We start from the raw sequence: 17,094 nt of genomic DNA, 5'->3' as shown, positions 1-17,094 counted from the left end.
AATAATTGCAGAATGATTAAATAACATTAATAAACATGCCCATCTTCCCTCACTGTTTTAGTTAGATGGGAATGAGCTTGAATGATCGATTACATGGGACAGTGACTATAGTAAATAATAATGCACTAGAATGTTTTTACCACATTATTTCTGCTATCTTAGCAATAATTTTTCAAAGGTGGCATGGGAAGAAATTATGACGGCTGGGAATAGTTATTGAAATGCACGTTTCCATGCATAATGAATCTTTGCAACCCCCCTTTTAATGGGCACGCCGGCTGGCTCTAGCGTGGTCCAGAGTAAACACCTCAGACACCATGAGGCTGGCAAGTCTGGTTAAGACAGTTTGGGAACGGAACTTTCTCAGGGCCTATAACCACCTAATCAGCTTTGAGAGACTCAGCCACCATTCACTGTAGTAGCAATGACTTCATTATTGTCTCTTCTACTGTATTCACTCAGATCTTTGTTCAGATTAAGCCCTTTTTGGAGAAGCGTTCCCAGTGTATGAAAGTGCCAACCATGTACTCCAGCCATTGGACACACTGTGGCTGGACCCCCGTGACTGCAGCGTGCAGTACCTTTGCCTTATGACGACTTTTCTTTATCTCTACTCCTTCTGTGCAGTGAGAATAAGTATCCTGTTGCAGTATCTGGACAGGGACCTGCAGTGTAATACCCATTTATTGCATAATAGTTTTCTACCTTCATATAGTAGGGTTTGAACTTAAACCTGGGTGCTGTCCCTTTTTCCACTCAAGGCTAAAGTTCTTCCACTTGAGCCAGGGCTCCATGCCAGGATTTTTGATGGTTAATTGGAGATAAGACTCTTATGGTCTTTCCTGCCTGGGCTGGCTTCAAATTTCAATCCTCAGATCTCAGCCTCCTGAGTAGCTGGAATTATAGGCATGAGCCACCAGTGCCTGGCATGGTATTTACCATATAATTCTTGCTTGAATGAGTAGATTCTAGATGATATTTTGTCTTCCTATATCTCTCTTCTGACTTCTGTACCCTGAGTATTTTGTCATAGTATTTGTATTTCAAGTATACCATGGGGGAAAAGACATGGAAAATAACTGTGAAAAAAATGCAATACATTCAATTATGAATGCCATTTGTAGACTCATTCAGAGCTAGGGCTAGGAAGGATGGCTAGAACACCGCTTTACTAGTAAGAAAGCAGAAAACATACACAAACCAATAGAAAAGAGAAACTCAACGTGGTCAATGTATTGACCAAGTGGATGATACATCCTATTATTAAATAAATACCCTAGTTTGATTGATCTGAGAAGAAAGAATTAAAATAAAATAGCAAATATACTTTAAGTGAACATACTTTGAAAGTTTGGGCCATGGTGAATTTTTAGAGTACTTGAAATTGTCTCATTACGGACACTGAACTCAGGTTGAGCTACACTATTTTGAGTAGACTCGAGACAGGTGGATTCTTTCTTTGCTTTTTGTGTATGTTTTGCCAAAAACATCCTTGGCACCTCAGATTTTTAAATACATGCAATTTCAATATTTTTGAGTGCTGATTGTGTTGGCATTTTCTAAATTAATCTTCTTTAGCCCATCTGTCTCATTTACCTGAAAACTTTCGTTTTCTTGGATTTAATGTTTCTTAAATCTGCTTGTATAAGTTAGCATGCTTTTTATCTGCTTGCCACTACATCTTTCTTTCAGTTTTATTGTATTGCTGCTGGGATTTGAATTGGTTTAGATTATTAGTAACAAGGCTTTGCTCCAAGCAAGTTGGATGATTTCTCTAACAGAACTTTAAAAATACCTGTTCCAGGAAGTGAGTAATATGGAGAATGTGAGCTTGAGACCAACTGGATCCATTCAATGGATAAGATAAAACCTTTGGAAGGAGGAGAGAATTTGTAGATACGTAAACTTTTGCACTTAAAAACAACATCAAGTTAGTTTCAAATGGCAAAATGAGGTTAATGTGGTCAAATCCTAGTGGCTCACATCTGAGGGTCACAGTTGAAAGCAAGCCTGGGAAGAGAGGACTATGAGACACTTACCTCCAATTAACCGCCAAAAAGCCAGAAATGGAGCTGTAGCTTAAGTGGTATGTGACTGGCCTGGAACAAACTATCTAAGAGACAGTGCCCACACAATGAGTTCAAGTCCTAGTTCCAGCACACCAAAATAAATATATAAGGAAGTATTGTAAGTCTACCAACTCTGGAAGTGAACCATTAATACCAACATCTCATTCTTCTAGAAAACATTAAATATTATATAAATGAATGGCTCAATACAGTGTGCTTCACTCTGATTTAATACTACGGAATTTGGGTCTTCTTAACTGAAATAATACAGCAACCCAAGTTTTAAGGAAATGCAAATTATTTGAAAATCCATCAAAATCTAGACTGAGGGGCACAGGGAAGCTTCACTTTCCATTTTCAGGGAGATGTCAGTACAGGTCATGGTATTGGAGGAGATATATTGTTTTCATAGGATTTCCAAAGATGAATCCGAAAATGTATGAGAAAGAAAATGAAAATTTGTTTGGATTTTTTTAAAAAATTGTGGTAGAATCTTCACCATGGCCTGTGGCAAGATGGCTGGCATCGGGTGTGCAGTCAGGCAATGCTGATTTCTCTCTGCTTCCTTGCAGGGTACTCTGAACCCCTACTGCGTGCTGTGGGATGACTCCAAAACGTAAGTGGCACATGTTTTCTGACGTTATTTTAGACTAAGTATTCATGCATGCTCGGTTTTTTCGGCTATTGTCAGTTAGCAGGCAGATGATCGGGGAGGTGAGGTGCAAGCTGGCCTCAGCCTCCTCTCCATGATCCCAATGGCTGGTGAACGCTGGCCTTTGCCTCCTCTCCGCACTCCCGAGGGCTGGTGGTGGGATGGATGCGTTCGTGTGCGATGATGCCATCCAGCTACTTCTCGAGACAGGACTGGGTGGGTTCTGTGGGCTTCCTGAGGATGCTAGGGAAGCTCTGGTGATTTGGAATTACTGAAGCCCGGCCTGTCTCCTCCTGTGGTCCTGCTCGTGGAGCTTGGCTTTGTGGATGAAACAGCAATCTCCATCATCATTTGACAGAAACATTTCTCACATGACCTTGAATCTGTTAGTAGAGTGATGCCACGTGTATTATGTTCCTTCCAAATTGTACTATTGTAGAAATTGAGCGATGCTTAAATTTCATTCAAATATTTTACGTATGCATGCAGACAAAAGAAAACACTGGCCAGGTGCTGGTGGATCGTGCTTGTGATTCTAGCTGTTGGGGAGCCCAAGAGCTGAGAAGTGCATTTCAAAACCAGTTCAGGCAGGAAAGTTCATGAGACTCTTACCTCCAGTGAACCAGCCAAAACCTGCAGGTTGAAATGTGGTTGGTATTATCTCCACCCCCGCCTAGAAGGAATAAGCTAAGAGAAAGTAACCAGGCCCTGAGTTCAAGCCCCAGTACTGGCACAAGGAAAGAAAGAAGGAAGGAAAGGAGGAAGGGACAGAGGAACCGAAAGAGGGAGGGAGGGAGGAAGAAGCTTCAAATGAGTAATTCATGATTTTATTGTTGTTGGTATAATTAATTGTGATGTAGCTGACCAAGTTCAACTTCATCTCCTTGATAGTTCTGAGATTTTAATGCCTTAAAGGCATAGATAAGGCTTAGACATAAGTGTGCAATTCTTTGTGCATGCATGGGTGATAAACTATTAATTGAATCAATGTCGGAAGCAGTGCTACCATGTTTGTTTGGCTGGAGGACCACATTATTGGAGATGTGTATTTTCCAAGAATCTTCCCAGTGTTCTTCACTCTAGAAATGTGAGAGTGATGGTGTTACTTCTCTCGTCACAGCAAACCTAGAAGGGGAAACTTAGGGTTTATAAGAAAGAAACTAAGGTTCCAGCAGTTTGCTGGGCCCTAAGGTACTTGGTTTACATTATGTTTTCTTCCAGAACTGGGCTATGAACTCAGGGTCTGGGCACTGTCCCTTAGCTTTTCTTTTTCAAGGGTGGTGCTGTACTACCTGAGCCTCAGCTCCACTTACAGCTTTCTGATGATTGGTTGGCAATGGGAATCTCCTAGACTCTCCTGACTTAGCGTGCCTCAATCCTCAATCTTCAGGTCAGCCTGAATAGCTGGGATTATAGGCATGAGCCATAGGTGCCTGTCTAACTGATTTTCCTTTTAATCTGCAAGAGTTTAGTGTCGTGGCCTCCTGTGGCTTGCTGTGCGTCTGCGTCGGTCCCAGGAGGGACAGCGCGTCCTTTAGGTCAGTAAGAGCTACTCATGATGGAGATGCCCTGGTGTGGTGTTCTTTCTCCTGGGATTGACTGGCATCAGGAGGAGCCGTGGTCACGACTTTTCAAAGACCAACATGCGCTGGCTCCTTCTCTGCTTAGCTCCCTGAACTCTCTCTTTTGCTTCTGTTATCCTTATTTCTGCCTGTGCAGAGCATCTTTGCTTCTTCTAGTCACTCATTTTTGAAGACAGATTTTGTTCACTGCACAACGTAACTCCAACCAAGCAACGCCAAAGCTCACACCCAGCCCCGTCCCTCGTGTCAGGGAGACAGTCATTCATTCTCTCTTCCCCCCCCCTCTCTGTCCACTCTCTTTTCTCTCCCCTCCCCCCCATCAAGGAGCATTTTACATGTGTACCCCAGGAAAGGTCACTGAGCCCTGAGAAATTCGAAGCAAATATATACGATATTGCTGGCATGGCCAAGCGTTCCCTGAGGAAACGGTCAAATGTGAAGTTCTTTTATATGGACTCAGGAAACCAAATGAAGAGAAATTAATTTCTCACAATTATAAAAAAGGGGACAAATGACTGAGAAGTCAGGTGGGAAACTTCAATGCGGCTGCTCAGGAAGGAGATGGACCAGGGCCGTGGGAAGCGGGTGTGGTTGGGTGTGGTCCAGGCTGTGGGAAGCAGGTGTGGTTGGGTGTGGTCCAGGCTGTGGGAAGCGGGTGTGGTAGTGTGTGCTCAGGGGAAGTGGATGAGGTTGTGTGTGCTCAGGGCCATTGGAAGCAGGCGTGGTAGTGTGTGCTAAGGGGAAGTGGATGAGGTTGTGTGTGCTCAGGGCCATGGGAAACCGGCGTGGTTGTGTGTGGTCAGGTGGTGAGAAGCTAGCGAAGGTGTGTGTAGTTCGGGCTATTGGAAGTGGGCGTGGTTGTGTGTGGTCAGGTGGTGGGAAGCTAGCGAAGGGGTGTGTAGTTCAGGCTGTTGGAAGCATGCGTGGTTGTGTGTGGTCAGGGCGGGGAGCACGTGTGGTTGTGTGGTCAGGACTGTGGGAATCAGGTGTGGCTATGTGTGGTCAAGGTGTGGGAGGCGGGGATGTAGGTGGTCCATGGTTTGGAGCCAGTGAGAATTCTACTCCCTGCTTCTAGAATTTTCTGGGCATTCAGTTAACTGCAGACCTTCCAAAAGCATGATTTATTTTATTGCACAGATTGGTCTGTGAAAAGTACATAAAGATGTCAGCAAGGGCGCAGCCATCGACCCTAGGAAAGAAATCTCGTCTTAAGCATACCCAGGACACTGCACTGAGCACACAGTCCGCACACCTCCCCTGGCATACACCTCTCCTGGGCACACCCGTGTCCCGCCCACTGTATGTGGTGGCTCTGCAGAGAATGTCTCTCTCTTTTTTTTTTTTTTTTTAAGTTGAAGTTGAGGACATTGCTCCGGCTGGCACTTTGTAGACTCGTTGAGGTGAATGTGTTCATGTAACTAAAGAGCAGTAAATACAGATTTTTGTAGCTTGCATCTGAGACACCAGGATTTTATAGGCCTTTTCCCTGTCCATTATGGCCCAATGACTTCTCTGGTTAAATAAAACTATCTTATGCTTTTTTTTGTCTCTTAACTATATTCACAATGACAAAAATAAAAATATCAGGCCTCATTAAATCATTATTCCACACACAAAAGAGTGGGAAATTTGATGTGCATGGGGAGGGTGGATGGGGGGGCGGGTGAGGGGGAAATGCGTAAGCCTGTAATGGGGCAGTGGACACACACAGGGACAAATTGTAGACCCATTCATGGATTTTAAAACATAGTTTAAAAATTTAGTCCATATACATTAAAGTACAACTCACAAAGTAGAATATATCATAGTCAAAAGCCATATTACCCAAGTTTAAAATAGTTACTGGTTTTTCAAACTTACTGTTCATAAAACTTTTGGTACTATTTATAAAACAACAATGCCATTTTTACTCTAAAAAGCAATACAAAAATATTTGTTTCCTGTTTTTTAAAATTCTGTAAATGGAAAGATTCATTAGTAGACAACTAAAAGCTTTATTTACTTTTTTTATTTATTTTATTTTTTAGTTCTTATTTACTATTTTATTTTATTACTATATATTATATATAAAATACACTATATATATTATATGTGCTATATATACTAATATATAGTATATATTATTTTATGAGGCTGGGAGGTATGTAGAATTGTGGCTTTTCCCCCCACCCCATAAACCCTGGACAATGGAAAATGACCTTTCTTTCTTAGCTATCTTTCTTTGGGGAAATTTTTCTGCTTTAATCGCTTAGAATATTTACCAAACTTCTCAGGACGTTTGAATTGCATTGTGCTTTTTATGTTCTTGAGTCTTAAGGGCTTAGTTTCCTGAAGAAGTATTCTCGAATATTTTGATGGAGTAATGACCCCTTTTTAACAGCTAGCTTACCAGATGCTGCTGACGGTGTTAACGGCCCCCGCGTGAGTCCTGGGAGCGCTGGGTTATTCCCACAGCCTGAGCTGAGGACACCTGGCAGGGAATGGTGTGCTGCAGTCTCATGTGGACCTCGCTCTGACCTTCCACGCAGGGCTTGGAAACCACGGCTTCTGCCACGGGTCCAGACTTCTTTTTTTCTGTTTCGGAAAATGAAGTTTGAACCGAACAGTCACGTCTCATCCTTATTCTACCACTGTAGAAAGAGTCACACAATGAACATGAAGCCCACAGCCCCACCCACACCACCCACACACCTACCTCCTCACCCCCTCCCCTCCCCCACCAGTCCTGGGGCTGAACTCAGAGTCTGGGCACTGTCCTCGAGCTTTGTCACTCAAGGTTGGTGCATTACCGTACAAGCCACACCTCTCCTTCCAGCTTTTTGCTCATTAACTGGAGAGAAGAGTGTTGAGGATGTGTTTGCTGACTGTGAGCCTCAATCATCCCATCTCAGCCCCTCCTGAGGAGCTGGAATTACAGGCATGAGTCCCTGGTACCTGTTACTTTTCCAGTGTGGGTTGTCCACCCCTCTGCTGTGCTCTGGGGGGCGGGGGGCTGAGCTTGCCGCCAGTGCTCATGAGCTGAAATGCTGTCTCTAGGGTGAGGAGTAAGAGGAGAGGCACCTACTCTGTGATGCTTAGAGGGGCGCCTTCTAAGCTGGTTAGGACTGGACAAGGCCATCGGGTCAGTGCCCCCGAAAGCATACAGAGGGCCTTGTAAGGAGAGGAAGGACCACCAGAGGAGCGTGTGCACAGGTACTGAGGGAGGACCACCAGAGGAGCGTGTGCACACGCGCTGTCCCTGCCGTAGGGGGCCTGGGCCTCTCAGGACCCTGCTAGCGCGCCACCAGATGCAGCTCCCCACCTTGTCCTCCATAAGAGGCCTGGCTCCATCCTCAGCCTCGGTCTCCCCTTACGGTCCACTCGTTCTCCCCTCAGCCGTACCCAACAACAGTTTGTACTTCACATGTCTGGGGATCCAGTTCTGATCGCATTTACCTCATTCTCACCCAGAATGCCTCTTTTCCTGGTGTGATGGGCTGTCACGTTTGCAGTCCTTGGAGAGTTATCGATGAGCACTCCTGGGGCCCAGGGTAAAGGCACATTCCCCAGAGATGACTTCAGGTTTCCTTTGATTATCCCTCGGGGCCTGAAGCTGAGCTCATCCTAGAAGTTCTCTGGAGGCTTTCCACACAGGCTACAGGTTCATGGGAAGGACGGATCCTGTTCATGTGTTTTCACATGTATCCCCAATGTTCTTATGGTATTTCAGTGGGAAAGTGGGCCTATAAGAAATCATTTTACTGAAAAGAGGAACACTGCAATCTAACTCCACCACTGCCTCGCAGAACAGCATGGCATGAAACGTTGCTATACATGTGCATCTCTCACAACTTTAAGTGTGTATTTTCTACTGTCCTGTGTTTCCTGCCTCATGTTATTGCTATTTGATATGCCCACCTGTATTTAAGTATTTGGCAACTAGAAGCATGTCACTTTCAGTTTTGTAAATTTGTAGCGTTGTTAATGGATTTCAGACTTACGCTCTGGCAGTGCTCCTTGAGGATCTCCAATTTGTTCTGCTGTTCAAGCTCTTGGTGCGTATGTCAGTGAACAGACTAAACAATCTACCTTATAAGATTAGATAGAAGAGGTCCATGGAAAGACAGAAACAACATACATATAGTGATAAAGAAATTACGTAGCATGGGTGAAATTTGAAAGAGTGAATAGATCAAGAGTGGGGAGTGCCACTTACTCCAATGGTTACAGTCTCAGTCTGCTTATCTCAATTGTACCATTCCTTCATACAATCAGCGTTCACTTAGCGAGTGTCCCACGTGAGTGAATTATTACTCCAGGACTCCTCTCTGCCTTTCCTGGCCACAGCACTAGCTGTTCCACTTGGTTCTAGAATGCTCTTCCATTCACACCTTCCTCCAAGGGCTTGGAATTCCATATTCTGTTTGCTGCCAAAATGTCTTTCCCAGAGACCTTCAGCAGTTATTATCCAGACTGTTCAAATAAATTGTCTAATTACTGAGAAATGGTGCATGCACATTGTGAAACAGAAGCTAAGTGTTTTTCTGAAATGAAAATAGCTCAACTCTGCCCTGAACAAATCCTTATGTATAAGAGGATATTTTTAAATCAAGAAGCTATGTATGCTAAAACAAATGCTAAGGTATGAGTTTATATTTTAATATTAATTTCTATCATGATATTAAAATGCATATATTAAAACTACTTGGCTATATTCTTAGGTATTTCTAAATCCAAAAACATATTCAGTGGCATCTTGATAGTAATTCTTTTTTAGATAATTCCTGATAGCAATTATTTACCATATGAATTATGATCTGAAAAAGTTCCCAGTGTCTGAAATTAACATCATTACAAGTCCTGTTTTGTTATTTAGCTGAAGTATTAAAGGTAGAGCTTAGCTTTCTAGTTAACTTTTACAGTTAAAATTATGCAGCTGAAAACCAACTTCAATTTTTAATCAGTATCATGTTTTATTTTAAAGCTCCCTGTGTAATTTCTTTAAATTCATGACTACTGTGGTAGATTCAAGGGAGATCTCAAGTAGGGTAATTCCTTAGAAAGCCAAAATCAAAGTTGAACAAAATAAAACTCCAGGAAGAGGGTACTGGAAAGGGGAGGTGGTGAGGCAGGGTGTGATTGAATGTATGAAGAGGAGAAGAAGAAGTGGAATGCAGTCAAGAATTCGGTGTAGATCCGGCAAAATTAACAAGAGTGAAGGAAGGGGTAGGGTAGGAGGGAAAGGGAGAATACCAAAAGGGCTGACATTGATCAGTATGCATTCATAAACTGCTTTGTTAAATGGCAGCTCCTATGTACAACTACTTCAAGATGATGAAAAACAGCAACAAATGGAAGTGGTTGTAAGGTTGTCTGCTGTTGCGTGGGGCAGTCACCGCAGCCCCAGAGAAGGAGGGAGACAGTCCTGACGGTGTTCCACAGTGTTGAAGCATGAAATGTGCTCAGAGGCTCAGGAGTCTTGTGGTCGGTAGAAGAATCTTACAGAGAAGGGTGGCAGTTAATACTCGTATTCGGGTTTGAACTCAGTACAACTTGCTTGTCCTCTAGTGCTCTACTGCTTCAACTATGCCTCCACCAAGCTTTTGCTGGATATTTTGGAAATGGAGTATCACAGCTTCAGAATGTGACCCAGGCATCTGGATAGCTGGGGTTATAGGTGCCATGAGCCACGGGTGCCAGAGTTTCTTTCCTGGAAGTCTTGTGTTTAGGCATCACACTCTCAGAAGAATGTTCCAGAGCAGGAAGGTTAAAACAATACAGACAAAGTAAAGGTCAGAGCTGCCGGCTGGCAGATTCCTCTGTCCTGAAAGGCCCTGTGCCCTATCTCCAGTGTGGGCAGTGAACCTGAGCACCTTTCCTCATAAGGCCATTGAAGTCACACTTCAAAGTATTTGCTACATTTTTTAAAAAAATGAATAGTGGCGAAACTAGGAATTTATCCAGTATCTCTCACTGATTTTTACTGTTTTAAGGTCTGTAGAAGGATGGCAAGGAACTCTGGCCAATATCTATATATTATCTATATCTATATCTATAAAGTATTAATAGATTTTTTATTTAAAATATTAATAGGAACAATCTAAGACTGGTACAAGTAGGCCTGTGGTGAGCCTGTCTTAATTTACTGCCTGTGGTTCTATTTCAAAAAAAAGATGGAGGCCTGAAATTGCTGAGAATTCAAATGAGATACTCTTAAATCATTTAAATGACTCAAGCTAAAATTTCCCTACTTAGGTATCCTATTAGCAACAGACCAAACATTTTACTGAATATTTAATTTGCTATTATGTGTCTTTAAGTCTCAGAATCGCTTACTTATGTGTACTCAGAAATACTCAGTAATTAAAGTTAACAAATATTTTCCTTAGACAGAGTTAACTAAGTCTATGCTTTTTTTCTGTTTCTATAATGACATACCTGAGGCTGGAAAACTTACAGGGGAAGAAGATAATTTCACCAGAGCTTGATTTCAGAAATGTACACAATGTGGCATTGGTATTGCTGGGGGAGCTTCTGGCTCAGGAAGGCAGAGCACATGAGTCAGGGAGCCATACCACGAAGACAGGAAGCCAGAGAGGCTGGGGGTCCCATGAAGAAAAGGAGCCAACCCTCCCCAAGCCCAAGCCCCTAGACCAGAACCTGATGATCTTCCACACAGTTACTTTGTGTATGTGTGTGTGTATGTGCCCATGGGCACGTTGGTACTGGAACTTGAACTCAGGGTTCAGGTGCTGTCTTTCAGCTTTTGCTCAAGACTAGCATTCTACCACTTGAGCCACAGCTACACTTGTAGTTTTTGGTGGCTAATTGGAGATGAGTATCTCATGGACTTTCCTGTCTGGGCTGCTTCAAACCATGATCCTCAGTTCTCAGCCTCCTGAGTGGCTAAGATTACAGGTATGAGCCACCAGCACCCATCCAGAGTCAAGATTTGAACTAGGGTCTGCCTGCCTGGAAGCCCAGCACTGCCTCTTTTTTAATAAGAACCTTCACCCTGGGAAGACTAGCTGCTCTGTGTGTGGATAGCTCGTGTGCCGGGCACTGCTGCGTTCTCCACCCTGTGCACCAGCATCCTCTCCAGGTACAGTGAGAACGCTTAAGTTAGGGGAGCTCACGATCTGTAATCCCAAGGAATGTCTCGATATTTCTCCCTTCACAATAATTCTTTCAATGCATCCTGTGTATGCATGTGTGTGTGTGTGTGCGCATGTGTGTGTGTAGGTGTGTAGGTGTGCATGTGCGCACGCACTAGTACTGGAACTTGAACTCGTGGGCTGAGTGCTGTCTCTTTGCCTTTTTCCTCCTGGCACTGTACCACTTGAGCTGCAGCCCCAGTGCTGTCTTGAAAATAAGAGTCTCACAGACTTGCCTACCCAGACTGGCTTTGAACTGGGATTCTCAGATCTTAACCTCCTGAGTAGCTAGAGTTACAGGTGTGAGTCACTGCCAGGTCCGGCTTCTTAAAGATCCACCGCTTCCTATCACCATCACCCAAGGACGGGCCCTTAGAGTACTCATCTATGCCACCTCCAAAACACAGAACCCACCCACACCCCCTCCAATCCACAGAACCCGTCATGTGATCTCCAAACCACAGAACCCATCCACACCACCTACAAACCACAGAACCCACCCACACCACCTCCAAACCACAGAACCCATCCATACCACCTCCAATCCACAGAACCTGTCATGTGATCTCCAAACCACAGAACCCATCCACACCACCTCCAATCCACAGAACCTGTCATGTGATCTCCAAACCACAGAACCCATCCACACCACCTACAAACCACAGAACCTACCCATACCACCTACAATCCACAGAACCCATCCACACCACCTCCAAACCACAGAACCGACCCACACCACCTACAAACCACAGAACCCATCTATACCACCTCCAAATCACAGATCCCATCCACACCACCTCTAATCCATAAAACCCGTCATGTTATCTCCAAATCACAGAACCCATCCACACCACCTCCAAACCACAGAACCCATCCACAGCACCTCCAAACCACAGAACCTGTCGTGTTATCTCCAAATCACAGAACCCATCCATTCTACCTACAAACCACAGAACCCATCCACACCACCTCCAAACCACAGATCCCATCCACACCACCTCCAAACCACAGAATCCATCCACACCACCTCCAAACCACAGAACCCACCCACACCACCTCCAAACCACAGAACCCATCCACACCACCTCCAAACCACAGAACCCATCCACACCACCTCCAAACCACAGAACCCATCCATTCTACCTCCAAACCACAGAACCCATCCACACCACCTCCAAACCACAGAACCCACCCACACCACCTCCAAACCACAGAACCCATCCATACCACCTCCAAACCACAGAACCCATCCACACCACCTCCAAACCACAGAACCCATCCACACCACCTCCAAACCACAGAACCCATCCACACCACCTCCAAACCACAGAACCAATCCACACCACCTCCAAACCACAGAACCCACCCCCACCACCTCCAAACCACAGAACCCACCCCCACCACCTACAAACCACAGAACCCATCCACACCACCTACAAACCACAGAACCCACCCCCACCACCTCCAAACCACAGAATCCATCCCCACCACCTACAAACCACAGAATCCATCCACACCACCTCCAATCCACAGAACCCATTAACTTCCAAATCACAGAACCCACCCATACCACCTCCAAACCACAGAACCTGTCATGCTTTCTTCAAGTCATAGGATCAAGTAATCTGCTATAGATGGATACATATCTCTAAATACTTTCCATTAATATTAATATTTGTCTTTAAAGTATTTAAAATGTTGATTGAAAGAATCAGTGTTCATGTGAACAATGAGATAAATATAAAAGTGCTCTCATAAAACGTGTTAATACATTGCTTATAGATCCAACTTTGTGGGCTAATAAAGAGTAGCTTAATGATTTAGGTCAAAATTAAAACCTATGTTTGAACATTTTCATGTGTTGGTACAGTGGACACAAGTATTATCATTCAGGATTATAAATTAAGAAACAATACTTTGCAAACAATATTTGGAGTCAGACTGAGTCCTGATCACAGATGACATCTTCTGCAAAGATTGGAAACAAAAACTGGCAGTTAGATATATATCAGCATTGTCAGCAAAGGAAAGTAATTTGGACATCTGCACTTAAAATGACGTTGACGTCTTGAACGTAATGATACACACACAGCATGGGAAAGACTGTATATTTATTTCAAACAAACATCTCAGTGTGGTCTGGGTTGTTGCACTACTGATTTTCTGGTACTGTTAAGAGAGCTGTGTTTGGCAAGAATTGGGCAAGGTGCACTGCCCTGAAATGTTCCTGTTTCACAAACTGCTCTGAGAGGGGACCGTTTGCTGCCCACATCAAGGCCACAGCACTGCTTCTGATACAGTGGACTGCCACCATAGCCTCTTCTGCACGGAGGCCGTGTTTGCTGGGCTTGTGACTTTTTGTCTGATGGTGACGTCAAGGACCTGAAATTGCTGACTTTTTTTCTTGCTGTGTGACCCCATTTCCATTCATTTCTAGCATTTATCACAACAAGATGTATTTATCACAGCAGCAGATGCATTTAATAAATAATTGCTGAATTGAAACTTAACATATTGGTCAATCTTATAACAAATTTGCATAGTTATTTCCTTGTCTATATTGGTAAGTAGGTTATGTAAAGAAGGGGTATGTTTTATGCAGAGATTTGAGAGGCAAAATACCATTTCAAAGAGAGACTATCTGGTTCAGTATGTAACACAGACAGCACTTTCCTGTCTTTCCAAAAGTTCAAATTGACTTGTTCTGTTCTTTTATTATTATTTCAAAAGAGAAATAAATTCTTTTTTTCCACACACACAAAATAAAAACAACCACAGTGATTCAGCCTTTATGGGAGCAATCCATAAGCAGGATCATATTTTCACATCGCCTTTTAACAACACCTACATCACCCAGAGGAATCATGTGCCGGGCTGTGGTACAGCAAAGTATTCCAATAAATGGAGGAAATTATTTTCATAATTACTGACAAATTCTTAATTTGCTCTACTAAATGGTAAATCAGCCCGAGTTGGTGAAAGAAATGATTCTTGAGTGCTGTTCCTGCAGTGCGGGGAAGGAAGCTTGCTTTTGTCCTGCAATAGTGGCAACAATAGTTTCCTTCTAAGGACCAAGGGTTCATTAGCGAGCAAGCTTTCAAAAGCTAAAGAAAAATATTGTATAATGCCCCAATATTTACATTGCTTAGTAAATTCACTTTTGTGGATTTATACTACTATTGAGAAGAAACAATAGTGTATTTTTTTCTTCTTTCTGCTTTTTTCTTTCTTGTTGTGCTGGGGCCCAGCTCAGGGCCCTGGGTTGCCGGACTGTTCCCTGCCCCTAACTTTATCTCCAGCTTGATAATCGTTTTAGTAAAGAATGGAGCGAGAGCACACAGCACGGTGGAAACAAGCTCACGTTGTATAATTACACTGGTCAAAAAGAACTTGGGATGATATTTGTTGTTTGATGTTAGCATACCATGTCATTTTATATGTACCAAATAGGTGTTTGGTCCTTGTATATTTAAAGGAATGAATTATGTGTTGATGTGTGTGTGTGTGTGTGTGTGTGTGTGTGTGTGTGTGTGTGTGTGTGTGTGTGTGTGTGTGTGTGTGTTCTGCTGGGATCAAATCTAGAACTTCATGCATGCTCTACCACTTACTCTACTCTACCACTGAGGTGAATGAAGTGAACATTTACATCCTCTTGTCTGAGCAGTTCTTTCTCCCTTACAAAATATTTACAAATGCACTCTATTCTTCTGAACCTCTATTGTTTAGTAAATTAATGATTCATCAATAACTTTATCCATCATCACTAGAGAATAAACACCAACTAATGAAAGAAATACAAGAAAAGTGAGACCAACTTCCTCAGGACCACTCAGCACTCACTCAACTTCCATCTTTCTGTTCCCCACCCCGTGTGCACCCTGAGCAGGTGTGTGCAGCTGCTGCTTCCTGTGTGCACTGGCTCCATCACCCGCACCCTCAGCAGGTGTGTGCAGCTGCTGCTCCCTGTGTGCTCTGGCTCTGTCATCTGCATGCTGAGCAGGTGTGTGCAGCTGCTACTCCCTGTGTGCACTGGCTCCATCATCTGCATGCTGAGCAGGTGTGTGCAGCTGCTGCTCCCTGTGAGTTCTGGTTCCGTCCACACCTAGCAAGCTTGGCACTGCAAGGCTTTTAGCAGCACCTCTGCCTTCTGCCCACAAGATGCCGGTAGCAATGCCTGCCCTTCAGCTGTGATGATCAAGAATGACTCCCAATATTGGCAAATGTCCCCCAGAGTGGAGAGAGACAAACTCGGCCCTCACTGGTAGCTAATGTTTTAGGGGAGCTCTTGGAAGAATGCCGGCTTCTGCCCCAGCACGGGTCTCCTGGAGGAAGCCTCTGGGGTACGTGAATAGTATGTGCTTCTTAAATGTGTCTACCAAGTTCATCATTCCAGGAGGGTCTGATGGGCCCAGTGTGAGCTGTGACTGCTGCTGCCCACACTCAGCATTACCAGCCAGGCAGGGCGTGGAGCTACACTTGCATACGTTTCTAAGCTCCAACTCAGCCCGGCAAATTCAGTTCTGTGGTGTTTTGTGCAAACAAGTGCTTGTGGTTATACAGTAGAAGACCTGGCCGCCAGCCAGGATTGGCCAATTGCAGTCCTAGCTGTTCTCCAAGGAAATAGTCCTTGGAAATAACTTCGTGCCCAGTCCTTGCCCTGACCGCAGCTGTTACCACAGGGTTTAGTTCCACAGCTCCATAACACCATAACACAGTTCATGTATTCTTATTATTAGCAAGATGATACCTTTCCCTGGATTTTACTAATAATGTTTCGCTGAATTTAGCCCTAAGTGGTGTTAAGTGTACCGTTCCGGATCCTGCACTAAGTTTAGTTTTTGTGTACATGTGTACTTACTTTGACAATCCTGGGAATTGTTCTGGGTCTCATGTAAGCCCTCCACCACGTGAGCCGCTCTTCTGTGCCCTATTTGTGCTCATTACTTTTCAGGGGAGTTGTGCCCAGGCTTGCGTGGCCTGGCCTCCTGTCTGCTGAACAGAGGGGACTGCAAATGTGCAGACAACTGGACATTTTATTAAGCTGGGTCTCGCTAACCTTTGCCCCGGGCAAGCTCCAGCCCTGAGCCTCTTCATCCCCACCACTTACATAGCCTAGATTACAGGTGTGTACCATCGCCCCTGGCTCTTACTGATGTTAAATAAAAATCACTACGTTGAAAGTGTGGATGTTTTGGAATAAAGCTGAGGAACTCTAAAAAGAGAAGATATTTAATCATAGAGTTGAAGAGTAATCACTGACTAAGCCATTTGTTCAAGTTATTATCTAGAGCTTCTTTAAGCAGTCTTGGGGTGTGGCCCCATTATCTGGGCCTGATATTCCTGTTTCTGCAGCTTTGTCAGGGATTGTGACTACTGCAGCATCTTCCAAGTTTCTTCAGCCTTGCCCTCATGCCAATCTTTTCCCCCTTCGCTGGAAAAGATCCTCACTCTCTTAGAAATAAACTCAAATCTGTGTAACGTCGTAGCCATCTCTGCAGGCTCAAAGCACCGTCCCTCCCTCACCCCTCTCAGGGTCAGTGGCTTCCCTTAGCACACCCCAGCACCACCAGCACTTCCCCGTGATTCCCCCTCTGTGTTCTGGGGAGAGCGGGCCGCCCCAGGTTCCTCACGGGATCCATGTCCACCAGAAGCGACAG

The 17,094-nt window shown here is 44.1% G+C and overlaps 1 protein-coding gene and 1 long non-coding RNA gene across 5 annotated transcripts in view; one reads left to right on the top strand and one right to left on the bottom strand.

Annotated features, from left to right (window-relative positions):
- The window catches only part of Adgrb3 (adhesion G protein-coupled receptor B3), a 527,596-nt gene that overhangs the window by 283,565 nt on the left and 226,937 nt on the right, over positions 1–17,094 (top strand). For all 3 annotated transcript variants that reach the window (XM_070010769.1, XM_070010770.1, XM_070010771.1), the window contains one exon: positions 2,642–2,685. In XM_070010769.1, coding sequence (XP_069866870.1) covers positions 2,642–2,685 — 44 coding nt within the window. The remainder of the gene's footprint in view (positions 1–2,641; positions 2,686–17,094) is intronic.
- LOC138819325 (uncharacterized) lies at positions 3,565–8,638 on the bottom strand. Of its 2 annotated transcripts, XR_011369400.1 has the most exons (5): positions 8,500–8,638; positions 8,285–8,372; positions 7,740–7,938; positions 6,694–6,878; positions 3,565–3,846 (listed from the first exon to the last, which is right to left on the bottom strand). It is a non-coding gene; the product is annotated as an uncharacterized lncRNA (long non-coding RNA). The 2 variants fall into 2 exon arrangements; XR_011369399.1 differs by lacking the exon at positions 8,285–8,372 and having other exon boundaries at positions 7,740–8,026.

This window comes from Dipodomys merriami, unplaced genomic scaffold (assembly GCF_024711535.1).
Source record: "Dipodomys merriami isolate MVZ:Mamm:240054 unplaced genomic scaffold, mDipMer1.0.p SCAF_8, whole genome shotgun sequence".
Lineage (NCBI taxonomy): Eukaryota > Metazoa > Chordata > Mammalia > Rodentia > Heteromyidae > Dipodomys > Dipodomys merriami.
The sequence above is the reverse complement of the archived record's forward strand: the minus strand, read 5'-3'. Positions and strand labels throughout refer to the sequence as shown.